A 9,135-nucleotide genomic window follows, 5' to 3' on the forward strand; every position below is an offset into this window, starting at 1 on the left:
CTGGCACAAAAATGGTGGAAAGTCAATTTAGCAACAAAAACAAAAAAAAATAGAGAAGAGAAGAAAAAAGTGTCAATGAAATTGTTTTGGGGTGATTTCTCTGTAAATCTGTCACTCTTCTTCAGCAGAAGTTGCTTAAACTTCCATGTAGAAATTGTTTCAGCCAAGTCTGAATTTGTCCAGGATCTATCCTGTTTCTTCTCCCCATTCTGTAAAAGGGAAAGAATCAGTTATGCACTAATATTAAAAGTGTCAAGATGCATGCAGTGGAAATAAAAGTCCATCAAAAAAAGAATTGCTTTTGATTATTTATTAAATGGGAAAACGTTATGACACCATGTAGATGCAGCCATACAAAAATGTGAAGCTCTTCTAAAAACAGCATATAATCAATGCACTGACTGGGTCAGGGATAAAAAAAAAAACATCTCAATTCATTTTCATTTTCAAGTCATTTTCAGATAAGAAAATGGGGAAGTTTGGATGGTATGCCATGCTATCAGATTTTTTCACTGTCAATCATGAAAAGTTGCCTTGCTGCTTGGTCCAGCCTCCGAATAGTCATGAAGAACATTTCTGTGAAGTGCTGTAGTCAGACCGCCATTTGATGAAAGCATTTTTCTAAAAATAGCAAAAAGTTTGGATGAAGAAAGTCACAAATCACACTTCTATGAAAACCCTCAGGATCAAATTTCCATATAAGACTATTTGTCTTAGGAAAGCATGTCTGATCAAAATAGTCAGCTTCCTTTGTAAAGAACAAACAAAAGAATAATCATAACAAAATGTCTGTTGAAATTATGAAACTAAAAGTGTTTTAGGGACATTTAAGTTACAAGCGAGCAGGGACAAAATCCTTTTCAACATAGTAAATAATGTGAAGAAAATTTTGAAAAAGTTTAGGTCATCCTTCTGCCATAAAATGCTTAAATTCATCTAAATCATACAGAACATTAAGAACATAAAGAATTTCCCCAACATGGGATAAATAAATTAATTAAATAAATTATGTTTTGGGTCAATGTCTTTCTGGAAGATCAAGAAGTGAGCAACAATTTAACTAGAAGTGAAAAAAAGTCGGTCAACTATTACCACAATCCTTTACCTCACAAATAAAGGTCATTATGCTTGACGTGGTAATGCATCCCCACACTACTATGCTTCTACTACCATGCTTAACCAGAGTTAAAGTGTACATTTTTTGAAAAAAAAAACTATTTTATTAACAGTTCAAAAGAAATGCTTTGTTCAAAAATAGATACATAGTCATTGAAGTTTGCTTTATTTAGTCAGTGCAGTCATCTTTTTCTGAAAAGAGAAAAAAATAACTAAATTAAAGCTACTTAAAAAAAAAAAATTGACGAAATTTTTGTCTACTAACTTATGTAAAAAATGCTTCTGCAAGTCCCAAAATAAAAATTTTAAGCATCTGACAAGTTTAAACATATGTCACATAAACATCATTAAGAGGATAAAATGTTTGCAGTTGTAGATTATTTCTTGATGCTGGGTTAGAAGCAGAGGAAAGTCTGAGAATCCAATATCTGGCTCAAACTATGAGAAAAGTTACACATATGTATGTATACTGCATCTGTTCATAAATCATTCATTTCCTCAGGGACTGTGCAGCTGACTGATGCAGTGCTTGACAGCCATGGGAATTGTTCAAATGTATATGGACATTTTACTAATAATGCCTAAGCATGAGTACTGTGTGAAATCTGTGCCACAAAACCAGACTACTATTTGTAGAGCATCTCTAAATTTTGCTTTAAAATGATCTGGAATGGTCAGTATTTTATTTTGAAAAATCCCCAAACTTCTTATCAAGATGCAAACATTTCAGTTTCTTAATGACAGACTTAAATGTGATAGGCACATTTGGCAGCGTCCTGAAACCGAGGTTGTATTAATCCCACTCGGCGTTCACAAAGACTCTCCATCCTCCTGGAGGAGGAGGCAGCAGTGAGGGAGGGAGGTCAGGCATAGAGAGGAGTTGATGAGGGATCTCATTGTCTTCTTCAACCTCCTCGCGGTCCTCTTTAGTTTTTAGATCTCTATAAAATAAATAATTGATCAGGTGAATTTAAAATGAACAGAAGTGATTAGACCATGACGGCACAAATGAGTGTGCTTACCCTTTGCTACTAAGGGCGGCCTTCCTCTTCTCCCTTTTCGACAGCCACTCCTGTACGCTTCGCCCAGCCATCATCCTGTCAGCCGCATCTTCTTTGTTTTGTTTTTCATCTAAAAAAAAGAAAAAAGATTTTTGCCACACATTATGATAAACTATTTTGTTTACTTGATAACGGGAGAATAAATATTGTCTTTACAAAGCCATTTCCGGCATATACCATGTTTTACTGACAATAATTATATATTTTTTGTGATACAAATACGACAAGGTGAGTGTTTCTTATTTTTGTAATGATGCTTGTTAAGGTTGAAATCAATGAAAGTGTTTCCGATGACTCACTGCAATGTAAACAGTGCCACCTTCTGGCTACAGCTCACCTTCTAATTGTCTTTTTAACATCAACTGCTCCTCTTCACTCATGTGAGAAAACCTGCAGTTTGCGCCAAAATCACAAAATCCTGCAGAGAAATGATGGTAAAAAAAAAACCTCTTAAATGGGGATAAAAACAAACACAATAGAATAAATGACTAAGCAAAAGCCAAAGTTCAAAAGAGTTTGATTCAGTTGTTTGGTTACCTTTTAGGAGAAACTTCCTGCATGTTTTTTTTACCTGTTCATCATATAAAATAGCAGCAGAATCTGAGGAAAAAGAAGTCATTAAAGGTAGTTAACACAATATATTCCTACTTGAAAAAAGCTCAACTCTGTTAAAGGAGTTTTAAACTAATCTTTGAATATTCTTTATTAAACCAACAGTGTTTATGCTAAAATGTTTTAAGTCACATTAAAGACTACAGAGACAGTGTTTAATGTCAACAACTACCACAGCAAAAAAAGACTCACCTCTAAATTGGTCAAACCAGGCTTTTTTTGCTCTGTGATGCTGAACTCCATTAAGGTGTTTCTTCCGGTTATGCATGTTGTCCTGAAAGGACCGGTCACAGTAGTCACAGTAGTACCTCTTCCCCATGCTGAAGGCTCTCAATAGGGAGCTTTCAAACACCTGAGGGGGGTCAAAAGAAAACCAGGAAATAAAAGGAGACTCAAACTCCTGGCCAATATTGGAACATGTCCAATATTGCAATAAAAACAAATGTCACAAATCAACTTTTCTTAAAGGAAACAAGTGCATTATGAGTGCACATTTTAACTAAAATATAGAATTTACATGCACCCCAAAGGCCAGCTTTAGTGTGTTTTACAAAAACATTTGAATAAATACTATGTTTAAAATGGAGATCACTAGTTGACAGAATGACGTGGAGTTGAGTTCAATCCCACGAATAATTAATAGATTAAAATAAGATCACTGCGTTTCCATCCTCTAAATGATCTGAACACTTCAGCATACTGTTTCTATTACAAATACATCATGTTCTTTGTCGCCTTGTTTTCAAATAGATCGACCGATTACGGTTCTGATGAGAAATTTCCATAATTTTCTAAAAACATAAACAAAAACAAAACAAGGATGTATGTGTGACCCGTCCTCCAACCCAGTCGTTAGCCAACAGTTCCAGTTCATTATTATTAGCTATGATGAGTCTGACCTTTCCTAAACTAGTCAAGATGGTTGCCGTACCTAATGAGAATGAAAGAAAATGTGCTCCTAAAATGTATCTGCGATATTGAAGTTAAAATAACTCGCTTTTTTGGTTGTTTCCTTCTGTTTTAACTAACGGGGTCGCATACGAATTTTGTTATTTTGAGTGCAATCTATCTAAAGACGTGACGTGTTGAGATTGAAAGAGTAAGACTGTTTGTTTCGATACGGCAGAGTTAGCACCAGTAGTTCTGGCAGAAAGATAAACCTGGATCCTCGTTGCTAGCATTAGCATTCATTTATTAATATTTTTATTTCAGTTATTTTTTGAAACATTAAAAATGTAGGAAACAAACAAAATACCTCGGATAAAATTGCTGTCCTCTGATATTTGTAATTATTTGTTCGTCGTCGACATGGTTTCTCAGGTGGACTTGTCCTGCAGAGAAATTTAACCGGAAACGGAAGAACTCTGTGCTTCCGCTACTGCGCACTGCATCTTCGACATGGCGCTCTCAAAGACGGTCTACAATCTCCTCTTCAGGAGGACGTCGACGTTTGCCGTGACCATCATAGTTGGAGCAGTGTTCTTTGAACGGGTGTTTGACCAAGGTGGTGACGCAGTGTTTGAGCAGATGAACCGCGGGGTAAGCGCTTCTTTTGGACGCTCCAAATGCTCTGACCTTGTGGACGGAGGGCGAAGTGCCGCCTAGTACGTTAGCTTTAGCTTTAGCACATAAACTCCCCACCCTTTTAAGTCTGTGATTAATAATAATATACATTGTATTTATTTCTTTCATTTGCCTTCTTTGTTCAGTTATGTCTGTTTGTATGAAAATGTCATTATTGTTAATTTTGTCAAAGTTATTTTTTCATTTGAAACAAGTTGGGCACAGAAAACATGTCCTGCTTTGATTTCTTGACAAATGTGTCATGATTCGTTTTTTCTTGCCTGTTTAGAAACTCTGGAAACACATTAAACACAACTACGAGAACAAAAACGAGGAATAGGACGTGGCCCAGGGTTATTCAAGGCTGAAATGAAGGCGCTGTCATGATTCCATTCCCCATTCTTCAGTTCCTGGATTTAGCGCCCCAATCCCACATCTGTCAGCCTGGACAGCGTACGCACCATGTCTGAGGCTGGAAGAAACTCTCAACACCTACAGAGGGTGGCTCAAACCTATGGCCACCGTGAAGATGGAGTTTCCTTTTGCTTCTCATCCCGTTCATGGCTGATGTCTAAACCTCATTGTTCAACTCGCAGATTGTGAATTGTTTATATTAAACATCTTAATGTCGTTTAAGTGTTACTGTAGGTGATTTATTTTATATGTTCCATAAATTCATGCCAAGTTCTCACTGTTGGACACCAACTTCACATTTTTATTTAGCTTTTTATCTACTCAGATCTTTTAGGAGATTCCTAGTCTGAGCTGTCCTTTATTAGTTTAAAAATGCACAGGCAAAGCTTCATTTGAGCTTCAAACCTGTTAGCACAACACACAATAGTGGTTTTTCCTTTTGATTTTTCCGAACGATTGGGTTTTATCTTTTAAAAAAAGTCAGGTTTTGCAGGAAAGTTTTGTTTAGTTTTCCCTATTTAGCAAGTCAAGCATTTACAGATGTGAATAACAGCAGTAAAAAGAGCAAAGTAGAAGAATAAAATAAAAAATGACTATGTACTCAACTGTACTCTTTTACATGTGTCCAATGAACATAATAGGACATTTTTTGCAATGTGTATTGACTATTTCCAGTTGTCAGTCACATCAGTTTTATAACTATATGCTTAGTTTTAAACCATAATTGTAACCATTTTTAGACTGGGTAAAAATTCAGTTAGCAAAGGAGAAAAAAAGAACTGAAGCCGTTTTATGTTCTATTTTTCAAAAATCAGCACTTATAAATTAAAAGGGTTTGTACCGCCACTAATACATAACATAGGCACACTGTGAGGTATGTCTGTTAATTTGTTTAAAGATAAACACTGTGGCAAATGAACAAAAAAACACTGAGATTGAAAAGCTTGTTTTTGTAACAGTGACATTTAAAAAGATAGGCAACGCACACAAAAAACAATTAAATATTCAATTAATGGGAGTACATTTACTATGTCATAGATTAAAAACATAATTAAACAAAAGCTCTTTGCAGGTAGGAAATACTTGTCTTATATCAGTATAAACTAAATATATATATATATATATATAGTGGTGTCAATTAGGGATGTGGAGTAAAAAAAAAGTTTAAAACTTCTTGATATATCATTAGATGCATTTCACATTGACAAAAGCTGGATTGCATTCTCTAGTTTTTTGTTTTGAGAGAGTAGCTTGGTGAATACAGTAGCAGCTTGTGTTTATCAGAGTTTGTGACAAATAGAAGTGAAATTAAATGTGTCATTACAGTCTTAGTCCACTAGGAGGCGCAAGTAGTCCCATTTGTGATTTATTAAACGTCACATGCGTTATTTTCAGGGTCACGGAGCTTAGAAAAAAATCAGTTGAACTAGATCAAGAACACAATTGTTTCTGTAAAAAAAACAGATAGGGTTTAAGTAATTTTGTTACAGGTTGTTAGTGAAAAAGATCCAAATCTTCAGACAACTAAACATAACCTGTATTTTTTTTGCAGTAGATTTGAATTTAAGCATAGTAAACAGTGTTTGCATATTCACGATTAAAAAAAAATCAGTGTGTCTGAGTCACCTGAAGCTACACCACCTTTTGTTTGCAATGGAAGTGATCTGTTTAAGAAAAGTTATTTAATCCCTTCACATTATACAACTTCACTTAGAAAGCATACGCTCCACAATGCCCACAGAGTTTTTCACTCATGCTGCATGTCAATACTACAGAGGTTTTTACTCATAAACATGTTGCGCCATCACTTTGTTTCACATTCTGCTCCCACTCTGAAGGATTTGCAAGCATCATGTGACAAATCTAACATGATTTTTGGGAGATTGATATGTAATATAAAGTAAATAAGCACAAGATCTAAAGCTTGAACATTTTTAACCTTAATTTATATAATTTAGATTGTCTACATTGTAATCCACTTCTCACCTTCTGATAGGCAGTTGAGACTTTAGGCATTTTCTTATTGGTCCAGAATGAAATCTAAAAAACTGTAGTTTGATGTTAAAAAATGATATCTTTAAACCAACCCCACAGTTTAGTAACCCACAGGCTTACTCCCAAATCTGACATATATTGTATTTCTGGTGTGAGCATTTTTTCACATGTTTTCCTGAATTTAGGCTCAATATCTTTCCTTAAATTGTATCCAAGGATGGATTTCTCTCCAAGTGGCTGCCAGGGCAAGAAATGTTGGTCCTGAATGTTCTGGGCTTCAACCGCACCCCCTCCGTCAATACACTTCGTCCTCATCTCATTGTTTCTCCTCCTCAGCTCTTGTATGTCCCGATTCATCCTTTCTCTCCCGTAAGCTTCCACTCGGGCCCAGAATGAAGCATTGAAGTGCTGATAGAGTTTCCAGTCTGCTCCATTCCACTGTAAAGCTTTAGCTCTCAGCTCGGGGTCAAGCTTGGATACTGACGAGCTCTTCCGAGCGTTGAGTTTAAAATACAAGATGTCCTCCGTGCTCCAACAGAGTAAATCCTTGAGCAGAATGAGAGATTCCTCAAAATGTTCAGCTATGAGGACGAAGTGAAACTGCTCAGAAAGGTAGTGAATGTGTCTCGTGACTTGTGGATCGTCAGCTTTAAGGTTGTTGTCAAAACCAAAGTCAAAAGAGAGCATGTTCTTAAGATAGAAGGAGTTGAAAGCCTCTGGACTGTAGAAGGCCTGAGGATTCTTCAGAAACTCAGCCAGCTTATTGTCCCCGCCGATGGTCCACGTAAGGGGAACTAGTTTGCGGTAGTAATGGAAGGAGGACTCAAAGAGATCCACCGGGTCTCGCAGTATGGTGATGTATGCTGCATCTGGCGGCAGGAGTTTGGCCACTTCTGGATGATTGAAGCGCATGTGGTTGCAGACGATGTTGTAACACCCTCCTGGCCTGTAGTCCTTCACCAGGGAGGCCTGGAAAGGTGACGGGTAGAAGAAGTCATTCCGTTTATCAGGAAAGGCAAACTTCAGCTTGTGTTTTTCCCCAAACCTGAAGAGGATGTTCAGGATGGTGCTGCTCGCAGTTTTATGAGTTTTCATGAACATGATGTTCGTTTTGGGGGAGCAATTTGATGTGGGGGCTTGGGAGGGCCCTTTGGAGTTGGATTTCTCCAAGCTGAGAGGGCAGGTGTCTTCTTTGGATTCACTACAAGTAAAGTAGTCCATATTTTGAAATTACCTTAAACCAAAACATATATTTTGCATGAAATATTTCAAATATTTACCTGTGATTCACTTGATTTGAGCCGGTGAAGCAATACAGAATCAGCATGACGTTGGTCACAAAAATCCATGGAATCAGTCCTCGTATCCCGGCTGTGCATTTACCCGTTCTGATCCAAGACATGACTAAAAACCCAGCAGCGACCTGAACACACAAGTAGATAGATTGCACATAAATGAAAAAATGTACACAGTGTCATTCTGAACTGTTTGTCTGGCTGTTTGGCTTATGTGGCCACTATCTGAAATACATCGCTTTCCCCTCCAAAAACCAAAACCTGGGCAGTTATTTCCTGTCTTACCTCCGTCAACTCCACAGGGATGACAGCAGCTTAAGTAGTGGCTTTTGTTCATTCAAATCTGTCTTATCAGAGCTGCAAAGAGCAGCTCGGAAAGAGACTGTTCTGTGAGATTCAGAACTGTGAGACAGAAGCAGAGGAAACAGATAACAGTGAGATCTTCTGCATCATCCGTTTTCAACTGATACAACCGCGCAGCCCTCTTGTTGACACATGAAACATGTATACAGCTCTCAAAAATTTCCATTTCAACCAGCAGCAGGAAAGCAGAGAAGAATAATCTTCTACAAGCAAAAATAAACTGTGTTCCTGAAAGATGCCGTTGAACTGATAAAACGGCATTCCCGTCAAATCTCAGCAGGTGCTGTCATGTGAGCAGGTAAACTCTCTGAGCCCCATGACACTTTATCTTTGGCATCTTTGCAAGAACAGATGGAAATCTTTTCTTCAATAAACAGGAGAACACTTCCCTTCAACATATTTAGATTCAAAAACTAATTTTCTTGTTTTAAAAAAGCTCTTAGCAGGTAACTCCAAGAAAGAAAAAAGTAAAAGGAAGTATATTTACCTTCAGATGGCTTCAGAATGATTACTGCAGCTTCTGCAGAAAGGTTTTGTCATGCACACTCCCACAAGAGATGGCTTATTGGCTAGTTAGGAAAGATGCATTTCACCTCCCACAAGGAGGGATTTTCCTTTTTTTTAATAGGCCACCAGTATGCCACACATTTGCATATCTGTTGATAAATAGTTCAAATTTATGGATATGTAGTATTTATCACAGACTACAGAGGGAA

The 9,135-nt window shown here is 37.1% G+C and overlaps 3 protein-coding genes across 6 annotated transcripts; 1 reads left to right on the forward strand and 2 right to left on the reverse strand.

Annotated features, from left to right (window-relative positions):
* Window positions 1-295: 295 nt before the first annotated feature.
* zmat5 (zinc finger, matrin-type 5) lies at window positions 296-4,182 on the reverse strand. Of its 2 annotated transcripts, none has more exons than XM_004074781.5 (6): window positions 4,045-4,182; window positions 2,982-3,141; window positions 2,715-2,777; window positions 2,515-2,595; window positions 2,139-2,247; window positions 296-2,057 (listed from the first exon to the last, which is right to left on the reverse strand). In XM_004074781.5, the coding sequence occupies exons 2-6, from the start codon at window positions 3,106-3,108 to the stop codon at window positions 1,910-1,912; spliced, it is 528 nt and encodes a 175-aa protein (XP_004074829.1). In that variant the 5' UTR covers window positions 3,109-3,141; window positions 4,045-4,182; the 3' UTR covers window positions 296-1,909. The 2 variants fall into 2 exon arrangements, with proteins under 2 accessions (XP_004074829.1, XP_011480115.1); XM_011481813.4 differs by lacking the exon at window positions 4,045-4,182 and adding an exon at window positions 3,721-3,896.
* Window positions 4,183-4,187: 5 nt separating this feature from the next.
* On the forward strand, window positions 4,188-4,988 carry uqcr10 (ubiquinol-cytochrome c reductase, complex III subunit X). Its single transcript, XM_004074782.5, has 2 exons — window positions 4,188-4,328; window positions 4,642-4,988. Exons 1-2 carry the CDS (start codon window positions 4,188-4,190, stop codon window positions 4,690-4,692), a joined length of 192 nt encoding a protein of 63 aa, XP_004074830.1. The 3' UTR covers window positions 4,693-4,988.
* Window positions 4,989-5,550: 562 nt separating this feature from the next.
* gal3st1b (galactose-3-O-sulfotransferase 1b) lies at window positions 5,551-8,970 on the reverse strand. Of its 3 annotated transcripts, XM_078956266.1 has the most exons (4): window positions 8,907-8,970; window positions 8,342-8,458; window positions 8,042-8,184; window positions 5,711-7,962 (listed from the first exon to the last, which is right to left on the reverse strand). In XM_078956266.1, the coding sequence occupies exons 3-4, from the start codon at window positions 8,161-8,163 to the stop codon at window positions 6,828-6,830; spliced, it is 1,257 nt and encodes a 418-aa protein (XP_078812392.1). In that variant the 5' UTR covers window positions 8,164-8,184; window positions 8,342-8,458; window positions 8,907-8,970; the 3' UTR covers window positions 5,711-6,827. The 3 variants fall into 3 exon arrangements, with proteins under 3 accessions (XP_020563330.1, XP_078812392.1, XP_023816885.1); XM_020707671.3 differs by lacking the exon at window positions 8,907-8,970 and having other exon boundaries at window positions 5,551-7,962; window positions 8,342-8,480; XM_023961117.2 differs by lacking the exons at window positions 8,342-8,458; window positions 8,907-8,970 and having other exon boundaries at window positions 8,042-8,288.
* Window positions 8,971-9,135: the final 165 nt, after the last annotated feature.

The sequence above is a fragment of the Oryzias latipes genome, chromosome 12, assembly GCF_053564925.1.
Source record: "Oryzias latipes strain Hd-rR chromosome 12, Olatipes_Hd-rR_3.1".
NCBI lineage: Eukaryota > Metazoa > Chordata > Actinopteri > Beloniformes > Adrianichthyidae > Oryzias > Oryzias latipes.

Coding starts and splice junctions, on each gene's coding strand:
- zmat5 (XM_004074781.5), bottom strand. CDS start 3,108: ATGGGGAAGAGGTACTACTGTGACTACTGTGACCGGTCCTTTCAGGAC. Junction 2,596..2,714: donor CAGGAAGTTTCTCCTAAAAG/GTAACCAAACAA, acceptor ATTTCTCTGCAG/GATTTTGTGATTTTGGCGCA. Junction 2,058..2,138: donor GCCGCCCTTAGTAGCAAAGG/GTAAGCACACTC, acceptor TTTATTTTATAG/AGATCTAAAAACTAAAGAGG.
- uqcr10 (XM_004074782.5), top strand. CDS start 4,188: ATGGCGCTCTCAAAGACGGTCTACAATCTCCTCTTCAGGAGGACGTCG. Junction 4,329..4,641: donor TTGAGCAGATGAACCGCGGG/GTAAGCGCTTCT, acceptor TTGCCTGTTTAG/AAACTCTGGAAACACATTAA.
- gal3st1b (XM_020707671.3), bottom strand. CDS start 8,163: ATGTCTTGGATCAGAACGGGTAAATGCACAGCCGGGATACGAGGACTG. Junction 7,963..8,041: donor TCAAATCAAGTGAATCACAG/GTAAATATTTGA, acceptor CTTTACTTGTAG/TGAATCCAAAGAAGACACCT.